This window comes from Schistocerca cancellata, chromosome 12 (genome assembly GCF_023864275.1).
Source record: "Schistocerca cancellata isolate TAMUIC-IGC-003103 chromosome 12, iqSchCanc2.1, whole genome shotgun sequence".
Taxonomy (NCBI): domain Eukaryota; kingdom Metazoa; phylum Arthropoda; class Insecta; order Orthoptera; family Acrididae; genus Schistocerca; species Schistocerca cancellata.
In genome coordinates this window covers 42937679-42954631 of record NC_064637.1, presented here as the reverse complement: position 1 = coordinate 42954631, position 16953 = coordinate 42937679, and the positions used below count along the sequence as shown (strand labels likewise).

Genomic DNA, 16953 nt, shown 5'->3' with positions numbered 1-16953 from the left:
ATATGATTCCGATGCACAGTTCAGCATGATTGTGGATGTTGTCAACATGGAGAGCAGTGAAGTGCAGTGCAGTGAGAACACGCCACCTGCTTCAGTTGTCGAGTCAGCAGAGTGCACACAACCTAGCACTTCCCACACACCTGTCGTATTATTAAGTAAAGAGACACCAAATAATGTTCTGGTGGATGTCACCCAGTTGCAACCTGTTTCACAGTCTCCTGATCAACCGAATAAAAACATTTGCACGCCAAAAAATACATGGAATCGTCGCAGGATGCCTGCAAAACCAAGGCCATCAGGTTCGGGAACAGTGATTGACAATGTGTGCAAGAAGAGAGTGGAACTACTGGAGGCCCAATTACTCATGATGAAGGCAGAGCACCAAAAGGAGCTGAGGATAAAAAATTTAAAGATTCTGGCCCTGAAAGAAAAACTAAAGTACTGGAAGAAGAAAAATGCCAGTGACACGTGACTTTTTTTCCTGTGACAGTGAATTTTTTTTTAATTTTTTGTGCTATGTTGTATTTTGTCTAATGTATTAAAGTTGTCTCACAGTTCAAATTGTTTCTCTGTGTTTGTCCTGTTAGTGATAGTGCTTCTATCCTAGTTGGTGTCTGTCTAATATCTGCTTACAGCTTATTTGGTCTGGACTAAGTTTCATCCAATCACTTAAAATTAGAATTACTTCATATACAAAAACAGATTAGCAACACTGCAGTTTACACAAGTAAGATACATGTCAGTTGCAGGCCAGCAGCCATAGCGTCAGGTGCCAATTTGTACTTAAATGACTTAACAATGAGGTAGACTGTTAATGAAACAAAATAATAAAGCATCCTTGTTACTCTAACTTTGGAATGAACATACGTGCTGTAACAGTTATATACATGAGGCCCAATGTTATCATGTTTTGCATTGTTTGTACCAGAATATGAGGGAAAGTGCTCCAAATCATAATTTTGTGTGTGCCATTTTCCGTGCAATACTCTGCACCAGGTAATGTTTATAATGGGAACCTATATCTTTTATGACAATACAATCTGAAGTGAGGCATGTTGAGAAATACATTGCTGTGGTGGGTTCTCTTTTCTGCAAAAGTAAGCATAGCATATGTGGCTTTCCTAACCACACCACTTGGTAATGTGTGTGGTGGAAACCTGTAACATTTATCATAACAGTATTTGTGGAGAGGCATTATTGAATAATGCATTGATAATATGGACAGTAGTGAGATTAGCATTGTGTGGCTTCTCTAGCAATACTCTGCACCTGTTAATGTTCACAATGTCAGCCCATAACTTTTAACACAGCAAAATTTGTAGCAAGATATTTTCAGAAATGCATTCCTATGATGGGTCACTGGTTTCTGCTATAGTAGTCATAGCATGTGTGGCTTTCTTAGCCATATTCTGCACCTGCTAATGTTTGTGATGGCAACCCAGAACTTCTGCCACAACTGTATTTGTAGTGAGGCATTTTTCTGTGGCACTATGCAATGACAAGGAATTCCCTTCTCTACAGGTGAGCATTAAATATGTGAAAAAACTGCATCAATATCAGTGACAGGGTGAGGGAGGTAGTTTTCAGTAATAACTTAAAGTATGACACTTTGTACTGTCAACTCACAGCATTACAGTTCTGCTTTCATATCTTCTGAAGTAGCACACTCCTTAACTAATTATTACTCTTGCACTGATCCCCAAAGTATTAGACATTGCTGACAACATTCAATTGCCTTTTGTAGCAATGAGAACTTGTTTTTGGTGGCAATTTCTAAACACAAATTTGTCTTCAATTTCATGTATTTTTTTTTAAATGCCATACAGTTGTGCATAATATTGTGTAAAGTGCTGCTACACGCATGACTGACTAGAATTAACGCATGACTGACTAGAATTAACAACGTAATTCAATTCTTTGCACAACCTTATGGCCACACACACTTATGTTTAAGAAAATCATATTGTAAATAAAGAGTAGTGATTAATATGGAAACAATTTAACAAATAAGCAATCCCAATCTGACACTTTATGTTATTACACAAATGATTCTTTTGTGCCCATGTGTGTACTGCATATTCACAATTTTAAGCTTATCTACGTGATAAGACTGCATTACTAATGAGGAGAAGTGCAGTAAAATAATCTCTAAACTGTAAGGTTCTAATAATAAAGAATGTGCTCTTTTAATATTGCAAAACTGTTGAACATTCACATATTTGTTGTTACAGTAGAAAATTTAAGAGATGTTTAGGATCTATAGTGAACATAATACAGAAATATAATGGATATTTTATTCCACTCGCTTTTACTCTCACACTCTCTAAATGTAATGGAGTCATTTGTTCTCAAATTTAAGCACATACCCAGAAACTGAACATGTATATAAATAACAGAGTACAGCATTGCTTTCACAACCAATGTGAAGCAAGAAATATATCTTTAATAATGAATTAGCAACAGTTCCACACTAAAAAGATATCTCAGGAAAGCAGCAGCTGGGTAATTGTCTGTAGGCAGCACATCCTGTCCCTGGCACAACAAAACCTCAAATTTCGCATCACACACCCAGTTCAGTGAGTACTTTTGTTCGCTAGACAGCAGAAACAAAATAGATTACATGCTCAAATAATCTGAAAAATTGAAAATACGGTGAAATCCCATAACTATAATCATAATTTTTCATTACGAACAATGTCTGAATTTATGTTAGATTATCGGAAATGTTCATTAATTATAGCACGGCGAACTGCTCTTCCAGGTAATGTAGCACTTCTTCGTTGTCTTCAATGTTGGGGCCTCTCTCATCACATAACTGATTTAAAAGTCGAGAAATTTCAGGATCTTCTGGTGGTTCATCACTGCTTGTACTCCTCGCAATATTATGGAAGACAGCTGTACCCACAATTATTGACATTGCTTCCTGTGGATTACATCTTATTCCTACAGATAATATGGGAAATCTTCTCTTCCACATGCCGTATTTTCTCTCAACAGTGTTTCTAGTTTTGATATGAGACCTGTTATACCGATGCTCTGCTTCATTTTGCGGATTTAGAAGTGGAGTTAACAAGTAGGATTTACATGCATAACCACTATCTCCCAATAAGTGACCTTGTGGTATTTCTCCGTTTTCAAATTGAGCTCTGCGAGCGCAGTTGAGAAATATGGTACTGTCGTGCACAGAGCCCGGCCATCGAGCGACAATATCCCTTACTAACAAATTGTGATCACTAATGGTTTGACAGTTAAAGGAAAAATATGATTTCCTATTGCGGAAAAGCTCAGCATTATGTCCTCCAGGAGACTGAATTCTTATATGGGTACAATCCAAGGTACCAAGAACGCCAGGAAATCGGTCCACTTGACTAAAACCATACATCACAGAGTGCACTACTTCTCTTGTTGGAAATTTTATAAAGCGAGGAGACAGTGATGCTATGATGTCTGATACATCACTGATGATTCGTTGTGCTGTTGTACGATGTATATTACTGTTGTCCCCAATAAGAATGTTGAATGCATGTGTTGCATATTCCCTTAAAGTAATCAAAAGTCTGTTTATCGGAGAAACAGGGTTATTCCGATCAGTAGGAAATTCTAACCTATCATTAATTTGATTTAATAACCACCACACTGTTTCTTTCGACAGACGAAATCTCTCTTCAAACTTTCTGTCACCATAATCTTCAAAAGGGTTTCCCCTTTCCACAATCACTCCAACACGATTTCGGTCACGATTTAAATGGTCAAGGTATAACAAATCTTCCTCAATGCCATCCATAACAACAAAACGCGCCGCCATCTTAATAGCGTATGCTTCCAAAACCGTGGTTATGTCGAGAAAACCGGGAAAGAGCCCTGGTTAAATATAACTGCGGTCGATTCCCTCGTTTAACTTTGATCGATGTTGGTGCACCAGAATACTGTGCTGAACAGGATTATATATCGACTTAACCGCGGTTAACTGTTAATCGAGATTGGTGCACTCGGCCATAAGATGCATTATGGAAAATAATAATAAAGTCAGCACTGCACCTCAGGCCTATCCCAACAAGAGCAACTGCCATAAATCTGCAACACCTACTTGGGTAGAAGTAATCCAACCCACTGATGTGTTGCACAAAATGTCAAAATAAGTTCAGAAAATCAAGACATATGTAAATGGTCTTGTATTGTGGGTAGAATCTTGTTTCACAAATAACCAGTGAGGTATGAGGGTGGTTTGAAATGTTCTCAGAAAGGGATAGAAAAAAGTTCTTACATCACTGAAACTTTATTTTATTTTTCAATGTAGTCCTCTTGTAGATTAACGCACTTGGTCTAATGATGTTCCGGTGCCTTAATCCCATCTCAAAAATGAATTTCCTCCAGGCCAGAAAAATAGTTGTCAACACGCTATCAAGTCTTTGTTTGAAGTGAATCTCCATCTACCAAGAAGAATTTTCAGTCCTGGGAAGAGATGGAAGTCTGATGGAGACACATCAGGTGAATAAGGGGTGTGGCAACAATTCATACCCCAGTTCATGCGATTTTGCCATGGCGACGGCACATGTGCGCGTTAAGAGTCACTGCACCCATCTTGCAGATAATTTTTTCATTTCTAATTCTTCAGTTAAAATGTGATATACCATTTCAGACGACATTTGGCAAACATGAGAAATTTCACACACTTTCAATTGGCGATCCTCCATGACCATTTTGTGCACTTTTGCTATGATTTCTGGAGTAGTGACATCTCGGCCGACCACTGAACGGCTCGTCATCTAAGCTCTCCTGACCAAATTTAAATTCATTTGTCTACTTGGCAACAGTTGAATATGAAGGACCATAGTTCCCAGTGTATTCTGGAAGTTATCATGTATGTCCTTTGCTTTTGTACCTTTCTTTACGAAATACTTAATCAATGCTCAATCCATATTCGCAAATCACTACGTGGGAACAACAGAGCCACATCACTGCCACAGTTCTCTTCCAGAAGCACTGATGTGGCACGTGTTTACAGGCAACAGTCCAATGAATATCACATGAACAACTCATTGTGCTAGTGCTGACCTCTCGTGGTGATTCCAAGAACTTTTCAAACCACCCTCTTATCACTTAAAAAATAAATAAATAAATAAATAAATTATGGAAGTGTTCACTCATGCATTTCAAGAAATTAAAGTCACTTTACACTTTCTTCCAGTAAATTTAATCGACTTTTGCATGCTGGCAACTTAGATGGTGTGTCGCTTATACAAGTTTATTGACTGAAGGGTGTACTCACGACTGCAGCAGATTCGGCACGTGTCCGGCAGCCACTGCCGTGCTGTGTACAGTACCTGAGGTGTGGCACAGTAGAGCAATACCTCGTCAAGGCAGCTAACATCTGTGCCAGGGATAAGGTGAGGACGCAATGTCCAAACAGCTTGATGGCACCTGGTGGGAGTAGTAGTTGAACACCTGTAATGAACAGTACCACATTGTACATAAGATGCTTCATTAACACAAATTATGAAGGATTTAAGTGTCAATAAATTTAAGCATTTTTTGTGTGGTAGCATAGATAAATGGTTGACAGAAAACTTATGAACTCGTGTCAAGGAAAATGGAAAAGGTGTTTCAGTTGACTGAAAAAGCATACAACAGAGATCTACCTCACCTCCAGCAAAGTGACGGCATTATGTTACAGTAATAAAGCTACTCTGCCCAGTTACCTTAACTTGGCCACCTGTCAAAAGCCTGAATAACTACCTTCTGCGTAGCAAATGTGCAGGAAGAGGGTCAGTGAGGTTCTGGAAGGTATGGACAGGGATCTGGAGCCACGCAGACTCCAGTGTCGTGACCAGCTGTGCTATGGTTCTCAGCTGAGGATCCCTGGCAAAACAGCCCGTCTGAGGTGGTCCCAAAGATTCTCGATTGAGTTTAAGTCTAGAGAGTATGGTGGCCAGGGAAATACGGTAAAATCATCCTTGTGCTCTTCAAACTGCACATACTGCAAGCCGTGTGACACATTATGCTGTCCTGTTGGTAGATGCCACAATGCCGAGGAAAGACAAACTGCTTGTAGGTAGGAATTGTTGATACTGCACGCAGGGGTGGACATGGTCCCCTGAGGATATACGCATACTTGTGTCACTCCACTGTGCCTTCTAGAATGATGAGGTCACCCAGAGAATACCACAAAAACAATTCCCTACACCATATAATGCATGCAGGGTATTTACTTTTAGATGTTTCATGTCTTACACCAATGGCCATCTGCCCAGTGGAGCATGAAACATGATTCACCAGAAAAGGCACCTGTTACCAATCATACAGGGTGTTGCAAAAAGGTACAGCCAAACATTCAGGAAACATTGCTCACACACAAAGAAAGAAAATATGTTATGTGGACATGTGTCCACAAACGCTTACTTTCCGTGTCAGAGCTCATTTTATTACTTCTCTTTAAATCACATTAATCACGGAATGGAAACACACAGCAACAGAACGTACCAGCGTGACTTCAAACACTTTCTTACAGGAAATGTTCAAAATGTCCTCAGTTAGCGAGGATACATGCATCCACCCTCCGTCGCACGGGATCCCTGATGCGCTGACGCAGCCCTGGAGAATGGCGTATTGTATCACAGCCGTCCACAATATGAGCACGAAGAGTCTCTACATTTGGTACCGGGGTTGCGTAGACAAGAGCTTTCAAATGCCCCCATAAATGAAAGTGAAGAGGGTTGAGGTCAGGAGGGCGTGGAGGCCACGGAATTGGTCTACCTCTACCAATCCATCGGTCACCGAATCTGTTGTTGAAAAGTGTACGAACACTTCGAGTGAAATGTGTAGGAGCTCCATCGTGCATGAACCACATGTTGTGTCGTACTTGTAAAGGCACATGTTCTAGCAGCACAGGTAGAGTATCCCGTATGAAATCATGATAATGTGCTCCATTGAGCCTAGGTGGAAGAACATGGGGCCCAATCCAGACATCACCAACAATGCTTGCCCAAACGTTCACAGAAAATCTGTGTTGATGACGTGACTGCACAATTGTGTGCGGATTCTCATCAGCCCACACATGTTGATTGTGAAAATTTACAATTTCATCACGTTGGAATGAAGCCTCATCCGTAAAGAGAACATTTGCACTGAAATGAGGATTGACACATTGTCGGATGAACCATTCGCAGAAGTGTACCCGTGGAGGCCAATCAGCTGCTGATAGTGCCCGCATATGCTGTACACGGTACGGAAACAACTGGTTCTCCCGTAGCACTCTCCATACAGTGACGTGGTCAACATTACCTTGTACAGCAGCAACTTCTCTGACGCTGACATTAGGGTTATCGTCAGCTGCACGAAGAATTGCCTCGTCCATTGCAGGTGTCCTCATCGTTCTAGGTCTTCCCGAGTCGCGAGTCATAGGCTGGAATGTTCCGTGCTCCCTAAGACGCCGACCAATTGCTTCGAACGTCTTCCTGTCGGGACACCTTCGTTCTGGAATTCCGTCTTGATACAAACGTACCGCGCCACGGCTATTGCCACGTGCTAATCCATACATCAAATGGGCATCTGCCAACTCCGCATTTGTAAACATTGCACTGACTGCAAAACCACGTTCGTGATAAACACTAACCTGTTGATGCTACGTACTGATGTGCTCAATGCTAGTACTGTAGAGCAATGAGTCGCATATCAACACAAGCACCGAAGTCAACATTACCTTCATTCAATTGGGCCAACTGGCGGTGAATCGAGGAAGTACACTACATACTGACGACACTAAAATGAGCTCTAACATGGAAATTAAGCGTTTCCGGACACATGTCCACATAACATCTTTGCTTTATTTGTGTGTGAGGAATGTTTCCTGAAAGTTTGGCCGTACCTTTTTGTAACACCCTGTATACATTTTTTCCTTCCGCAACTTGTGAGGATGCCGAGCACCCCAAAAAAGTCAGGTTGGCTACGCAAGTTCCAGAGCACCCACAGAGTCGGCGCCCCAGTCCGCAGCCGTCGTTCATCCCTGTCATCAACACCCTGCGATGAACCACATTTGGATTTGCAACAGTTTCAGATAGGGCCATTATCCCACGCACAGTACACTTTAACCACGAAAACAAGCAAACAGTTTAAAACCTTAGCCATTTTGGAACTGCTTCCACCCTCGGCTCAAAAGCCAATGATCATGCCCTTTTGGAGGCAAGATAAATCGCTCTGTTTTGCAACTGCACAGTTTTCTGCATTCCCTGACACACTTTATATCCCTGCTAGTGCTGCCACCTGTCACTTGTTTGGTTTAGTTGCGTTTTAGGGTGCAAAAACAACTGAAGTGCCCATGTTACAACCTTAGAACACTAATAAGAAAAAGAAGTTAGAAGCAACTACACATTAAGCCCCACTGACAGAAGGAATGAGAGCTAAAAACAAAAACTACTACTTGGAGATAGGTCCACAAACCACACTGTAGAGGCACCGAAGCTCCTGAACTAAAGATTAAATGTCCTTCGCCATATTGCTACAACTGATGAAAAATAAAATGCAGCTGACAGCCCACATGTAGTTAGCTTTAAACAGCCAATACCTAGACAGCAAACGTACACTAGAGCATAAGTGGTTACAAAAACAGCTTTAGGTCACAAAATGGCAAACTGTCAAAGGTTGACGACAATGAGCACAAAGTGGTCGGGGATTACCACTTAACCCTAGGACGCTCAAGCCTTTTTTTCTAACTTGGATGCTTAAGGAGGAGGGGGGGGGGGGGGTTCAGTGAGCCCAAAGGTATTAAAGAAGTTTACTGACGAAAAATTACAACTTTCAAAATGATTTATGTATTTTAACTAAGGCATCGGTTTATAAATGTTGTTAATTGTTATAAATATTGGACTGAGTGAATAAAAAATTGACATATTGCAATACAAAATACAGATGTGTTCATATACAATAGACTACTCCGAGTCCTCAACTTCAAGGCGAGAGACACACTTCACAATTTTTCTGAATGTGTGTTACACACGTTTTAAACACTGTCCACATTTCTGTTTTGGTTTACTTAGATTGTTGTACTTCTGCTTCTTTGTTTTACCTTCTCTTACACAAATATGGCACCGACCTTTCCCTGCAGGAGACTGACGTGCTTCTTTTGTCACTTCTTTGATTTTCTTTTGTAAAATACTCTACATTGATTGAACAATTTGGTTAGATAACGCTCTTGCATTGGCACTTCTTTCTTCTACCTGCAATTTCACTAGTTCCACCCCAGCTTGCAGAAGATAAAGTTTCCGTTTGTTGTGTTTCTTTTCATTCCATCTTTGATGTTGCTGGGTGTATATGGTGGTTGCATTGATAGCACAAATGTCGATGAGAGAGTAAAATACAGATAGAGGCCATCTCTTTGTTCCCCTCTTGCAGGTGTACATATGCGCCACTTGATCAATGGTATCAATTCCACCTTTAGTGGAATTATAATATGCATTTATCTCGGTTTTATTCTTCTCTCCTCCAACAGTGCCTTTATCTTGGTGCACTGTTGCCAAACATCAGTAAGTTTTTACTTGGTTTCGTTTTTGCTGTGTAGGACACCAAAGTTACTGGAGGCCTACGTGTTGGTAACTGCACTAACTCACTGCAAGTTTACAAGATAAATAACAGCTGACTGACATCAACAATCACTTCCTCTGAAGGTAAACCAATTGTTGTGAATATCAAGAATACCAACCAACAAGAAACTAACTTGCATTGCTGTAGCGATACGAAATATGAAATCCTACTAAGGGAAATTTTCTATAGCATGCAAGCCTAAGGGGGGGGGGGGGGGGGGGGGGTGTTTGTTGGACCCATAATAAGTTTGTTTATTTTTTCTTTCAAAGCAGGAATTTTCTATAAAATATATTGACACTAACGTTTCATAAAATAGCCCACAAACAATAACTCAAAGGGAATATGTAGTATGAAAGTTACTTGGGCAAAAGCAGGGGACATAAGAGAATTGTGGGTTCCACGAACCCTCCCCCCCCCCCCCCCCCAGGCGTCCTACGGTTAATGTGGCGATAGCTAAAAAGACTGTGCCCAATACACAGCCTAACTAAAATGACCTCCTCACAGTGACAGAGCCGAGAGGAGGTCAACCAAGCTGCTGGGAGGGGTTTAATCTCCCAGAGCTTGTTCCCATGAAGGTAAGACCAGTGGCGATGCAAAAATGATGCCACCTGCCAACAGATGGCAACATTGAGATCATCCGAAGGAACAGAAGAACTGGCAGTCAGAGGTAGGGGGATTGCAGCCTTGGCAGCAGCCTCGTTTCCCCATCAGGTTGATGTGGCCAGCAACCCACACGAACATCACAGTGGCTCCCTCAACAGTGTGCAAGTGGAAGTTTTCTCGGACCCATTTGTGAGTTGTTATTGCACGCTGACATCGAACATATATGGTAGTCACATTAAAGTGACTAACCAAGTAGAATGCTTATATGCAGCCAAATGCCTGGATTTGACTGAGATTGGAGAAACAGAAAACGTGGAAAAGATAAAGTCTAAATCATCCTTAAACTGGAGAGAACGAAAGTGAACACGAGCGAATGAGCATTCACAGACAATTCACCAGCATTCACTTGTATCTGTGAACAAGCATTTACTGTAGCAGGGTTAAGAGACCGAAGATAGCCTGGGAATGCTGCATTATTGCTTTTAATGCTAATAATTAGCACACAGTATACAACACAATACAGTTAGACCGACAATGCAAAACTACTGTATTCGAAGAGGTTTATTTTGCGTGGCAGGCACACTATTTTTGATGAAGTAAACAAAATCGCATAAAAATGTGAATTTAGGTGTCTAGTTACACACTGAGCCATCTAATTGTAATCGTTAAATACGTGGAGGTAATGTACTTAATTCCAGCTGCAACTTTCCTTAGGATTATTCCAAACATTAGCATGTCACTTGATACTTCTTGCTGTCTTCTCATTACAACTGACAAGGAAATTTATACGTAGAACACTATCCGCTGTTGACCAATATAATAAAAAACTGCTAACAAGAACAGTCATTATTAGCAACTGCAGGCATTTATGTTTGTGATTTTCTCACATGTCATTAGCTGCTATATCTCTGATAGTTTCTTATGCCTACAGTGTAGTATACGAGGAACTTCTGGGAGGTAAAGCGTGTATAATTTCATTATAATTGATACAATGTGAAACATACATATGACACATCACATAAGGTGTTTGGTAAAATACAGTAGCCTATAAAATAACCTGTTAGAAAGCAGATACTGCAATTGTGAGTAAATCATTTCTTTGCTATCAAAAATTTCTAACGTAACAGTGATACATTAGCCATATAATCGTGGCTAATCAGTCTTTTTATAATTATTTAAAAATAAAAATTTTAGACCTATTTGGATTTGAACCCATGACCTACTGCGCATCAGGATCTTAATTTACCCATTACGCTATACCAGCACTTCTCATGATAACATTTTATTTATTCCTCTACAGAGCCAGTCTCAGATTTCCTACTGTAGGCCAGTCTCTGTGATGATAATATGTGATGTCAAACCACATCTTGTGCAAAAGGATCCAGAAGTGCTTAGCTAGTGCTGTGTATGAAATGTACATATTTCATTACCATTTTGTGTGTGTGTGTGTGTAAATAGCATATCTGATGAAATGCAAACTACACGGGCCAGACCCAGGATTTGGGATCCAAATACACCAAGAAAAATGCGGGTCAAGGCATTGGAAATGAAGTGACGAACTTTTGTAGCAGTTTGGCAACAGCAAACAGTTTTGGAATGACACTGAGTACTCTGACTGGAGGAAACCAACTCCAACATGTTATGTGTCAACCAACAAGCAATTTTAAACAGACTATAGTTATGTTATTTGTGTCTTCTGGCCATTAATTGTGACCTATTGTTATGATATGGACCAAATCAGTTTAACAATTATAGTACACCTACTCAGCAAAAAGCATAGCAACATGTTCAACACTTAAATTATGGCAATTTTGTCATATGATAACATGGTTGGAGACTGTAGTTGTTATTTGAAGACAAATATGGATGGTGTTGAGACAGCACCAGCCATAAATTTATTTTAAGTTTAGGTTTATTAAGTTAATTTTAAGTTTATTCAAAAGGAACTTAAAATAAATTTGTGGCTAGTTTTTCTCTCAACACCATCAACGTTTGACTTACATTACTTCTTAAAGTTGGTCTTCCAGGGACACACACACACACACACACACACACACACACACACACACACACACAACTATGCTGCAGGGCAAGTAAACATAGGAACTTAGACAATAATAATTGTTATACTTTCTTATCTATTAGCAATCAGTATTTAAGGAGAAGTTCATCGTACTTGATATATTTTGATGTTATGCAGCAGAACATCTACATCTACACCTATAACATACTCTGCAAGCCACCTAATGGTATATGGCAGAGGGTACTTGATACCACTATCTGATTCCTCCAACCCTGTTCCACTTGCGAATAGTTCGTGGGAAGAACGATTGTTGGTAAGCCTCTGTATTGGCTCTAATTTCTCCAATTTTCTCCTCGTTGTCAATGCGCGAGATGTATGTGGTGGAAAGGGATATGTTGTCTGACTCATCCAGAAAAGTGCTGTCCCAAAATTTCAATAGTAAATCTCTCTGTGATGCACAACACCTCTCTTGTAATGTCTGTCAGTGGAGTTTGTTTAGCATCTTCATAACACTCTCTAGCCAGCTAAACGATCCAATGATGAAACGCGCCACTCTTAGTTGGATCTTCTCTATCTCCCCTATCAGTCCTACCTGATACAGATCCCAGATGGATGAACAATACTCAAGAATTGGGAGAACAAGTGCCTTATAAGCAATTTCTTTCGTGGACGAGTTACATTTCCTTAAGAGTCTTCCGATGAATTTGAGTCTGGTATCTGCTTTTCTCACCATGTTTTATGTGGTCATTCCACTTATGGTCGCTCTGGATAGTTACGCCTAGATATTTTACAGCAGACATTGTCTGCAGCTGTTTGTCATCAATAGAGTAGTAGTACAGTAGTGGATTTCTTTTCCTATGTATGCGCAATATGTTACAACATTTATCTACGTTCAGGGTCAACTGCCAGAGCCTGCACCAATCATCAGTTCTCTGCAGGTCGTTCTGCAAATTCGTACTATCTTTTGGTATAGACATCTGTATCATCTGCGAATAGCCCTAAACAGCAATGCTACTATCACACTTCCCTGTGGTACTCCGGATATTACCTTTACATCTGTCAATTCTGTTCTGATAAGAGCGACATGTTGAGTTCTATCTGCAAGAAAGTCTTGAATCCAATTGCAAGTCTGCTCCGATGCTCCATAATATCATATTTTTTTCCTTAATTAGAAATGCAGGACCGTGTCAAATGCCTTACTGAAATCAAGGAACATGGCATCAGACTGAGTGCCATTGTCTGCTGTGCTGTGGATCTTGTGGAGAAAGAGAGCAAGCCGAGTTTCGCAGGATCTCTGTTTGCGAAATCCATGTTCATTTTTATAAAGGAGATGTTCATTTTCCAAAAACGTCACACTTCTTGAGCATAAAACATGTCCCATAGTCCTACAACAGACTGATGTCAGTGGTATAGGTCTATAATTGTGCAGATCTGTCTTACGGTCTTTCAAAACTAGAAATGACCTGAGCTTTTTTCCAGTCATTAGGTATCTTTCGTTGCTCAAGCGATTTACAATAAATTACTGCTAGAAGGGGAGCAAGTTTATTCGCACAATCTTTATAGAATCTTATAGGTATCTCGTCTAGTCCTGACGCCTTTCCACTGCTAAGCAATTTTAGCTGCTTTTCAATTCCGTGATCAGTTATCTCAATACCTGCCATTTCGACTGTTAAATAATATCTATGATTAAGCAAATTTTATTAAGTTGATGTGTCATTGTTTTAGTGCACAAACTTTATTAAAAAGCTAAGAGACAGGAGTGTAGTCCTGCTGATAAACATGGTCATTTATATTATCAAAAGGATTCTTCGACAAATCTTAGTTAAATGTCAGCACCTCCGAAGGGAAAGTAAATGACAGACGACAGACCATTTCAAAACACTACACACACACACACACACACACACACACACACACACACACATATATATATATATACCTAAAAACAAAGATGATAGATGATGTGACTTACCAAATGAAAGTGCTGGCAGGTCGACAGACACACAAACGAACACAAACATACACACAAAATTCAAGCTTTCGCAACAAACTGTTGCCTCATCAGGAAAGAGGGAAGGAGAGGGAAAGACGAAAGGATGTGGGTTTTAAGGGAGAGGGTAAGGAGTCATTCCAGTCCCGGGAGCGGAAAGACTTACCTTATGGGGGAAAAAAGGACGGGTATACACTCGCACACACACACATATCCATCCACACATATACAGACACAAGCAGACATTTTAAATATGCAGACATATTTAAAATGTCTGCTTGTGTCTGTATATGTGTGGATGGATATGTGTGTGTGTGCGAGTGTATACCCGTCCTTTTTTCCCCCATAAGGTAAGTCTTTCCGCTCCCGGGACTGGAATGACTCCTTACCCTCTCCCTTAAAACCCACATCCTTTCGTCTTTCCCTCTCCTTCCCTCTTTCCTGATGAGGCAACAGTTTGTTGCGAAAGCTTGAATTTTGTGCGTATGTTTGTGTTCGTTTGTGTGTCTGTCGACCTGCCAGCACTTTCATTTGGTAAGTCACATCATCTTTGTTTTTAGGTATATTTTTCCTTCATGGAATGTTTCCTTCTATTATAACCATATATATATATATATATATATATATATATATATATATATATATATATATATATATATATATATTATAATAGAAGGAAACATTCCACGTAGGAAAAATATACCTATATGTTTGTGTTCGTTTGTGTGTCTGTCGACCTGCCAGCACTTTCATTTGGTAAGTCACATCATCTTTGTTTATATATATATATATATATATATATATATATATATATATATATATATATATATATATATGACGAGGCAACCGTTGGTTGCGAAAGCTAGATTTTTGTGTGTCTATCGACCTGCCAGTGCCTATATATATATGAGAGAGAGAGAGAGAGAGAGAGAGAGAGAGAGAGAGAGAGAGAGAGAGGAAGAATATACATGGGAGAAACAGTTTGTCTGAGGTTTTAAATGCCCTGCTATTGTATTTAAAACTGAATGCATGAAGAAAGTGCACATTTTTCACAGCACAGCATAGCACAGCTCCTCTGCTGCAGTCAGCTTTAACAGAAAACCTGTACATAATTGTTCAAAACAATATATAGCCTGAATGAAATTTTCACTCTGCAGCAGAGTGTGCACTGATATGAAACTTCCACGCAGATTAAACCTGTGAGCCAGACTGAGAGTCAAACTCGGGACCTCTGCCTTTTGTGGACAAGTGCTCTACCATCTGAGCTAGCCAAGCACAACTCACGACCCGTCCTCACAGCTTTACTTCCACCAGTACCTCATCTCCCTTTTTCCAGAAGTGCTAGTCTCGCAAGGTTTGCACGAGAGTTCCTGTAAAGTTTGGAAGGTAGTAGGTGAGGTACTGGCAGAAGTAAAACTGTGAGGACAGGTTGTGAGTTGTGCTTGGGCAGCTCTGTTGGTAGAACACTTGCCCGCGAAAGGCAAAGGCTCTGAGTTGGAGTCTTGGTCCGGTACACAGTTTTAATCTGCCATGAAGTTTTAGTATATAGCCTATATCCACCCAAATTTTTATTAGAATGTTGTGTAAAATTATTAAGTAAATCAGTCAATGTAATGATACTATAAAAACAATAGTTGCTACTCATCATATAATGGAGATATGGAGTCGCAGATAGACACAACAAAAAGACTGTCACATAATAAGCTTTCGACCAACAAGGCCATTGTCAAAAATATACAACACACACACACACACACACACACACACACACACACACACACACACTCTCTCTCTCTCTCTCTCTCTCTCTCTCTCTCTCTCTCTCTCTCTCTCTCCAAGTTCCTTTCAAGATTTGTCATTAAAAACGTTAACAACAACTTGTTTGTATATAGTAGTATGGACTAATTACATTATATTTTCAAAACTTGATTATTTTAAATGATTTACTCACTTCTTTTTGTGTGATTGGCAGAGTAAATCATTCCTCCTCTTACTCCATTTACAAATGTTACTTTGTTTTCAAACTGTGACTGATCATTCACTACTAACTGCATTACAGAGTACATGTGCCGAAATGCAGTCATCAGTATGCCCAACCATTTAAACAGCTACCAGGAAGATTCCACAGTGAACCCTGTAATTATAATATGTATTATATATGTGTATGTATATTACTGTACGAATTACACACTTCTCTGCAACACACACCCCTTTTATAATTCACGAGACATTAATGAATGAAAATACGAAAAGTGAGTCAGTTTTTTTGACGTTTTTATCTCCAAAATCTGATATCCGTAATGCAAAACTTGCCAATGTCAGATATTTCAGCAGATCAATAATACGTGACTTCCTGTTCAGGTTATCAATTTAAACATCATAGCTGTGTATCATACCCCATGAACCACGCAACTGTGGAAAATTAACACTTGATGATGGTATTAAAAGATAAAGATTATGCCTTCAGAGAACTCTACACAACTACCCAGCCGGCAGTGTGAATTACAAAATTGACATTTTGTGGCTACCCTTAAAAAGAGAAAAATGAAAATGGTCTCCTAAATGTTGTTGGAAGAACTGTATCTTTGCCAGCAAATTTTGTATTAATGGTTTTTGGCCTCTAAGTGCACGCTCAATAGACGCAACTGTCATTTTGGCAGATATGTTTGCCCTTAATTTACTGAGGCGTTTTCACCAACACACGCAGCCACTGAAGAAACCCCAATTAATTAACACTTTTGTAGTTGTAAGGTCATATAGG

General features: G+C 39.8%; 1 protein-coding gene across 1 annotated transcript in view; it reads right to left on the bottom strand.

Moving 5' to 3' along the window:
• LOC126109411 (F-box/LRR-repeat protein 17-like) overlaps nucleotides 1-16223 on the bottom strand; it is a 331740-nt gene extending 315517 nt beyond the window's left edge. The window contains exons 1-2 of the mRNA XM_049914445.1: nucleotides 16144-16223; nucleotides 5270-5445 (exon numbers count right to left, since the gene is read on the bottom strand). Coding sequence (XP_049770402.1) covers nucleotides 5270-5445; nucleotides 16144-16174 — 207 coding nt within the window. The 5' untranslated portion in view covers nucleotides 16175-16223. The remainder of the gene's footprint in view (nucleotides 1-5269; nucleotides 5446-16143) is intronic.
• Between the last annotated feature and the right edge of the window lie 730 nt (nucleotides 16224-16953).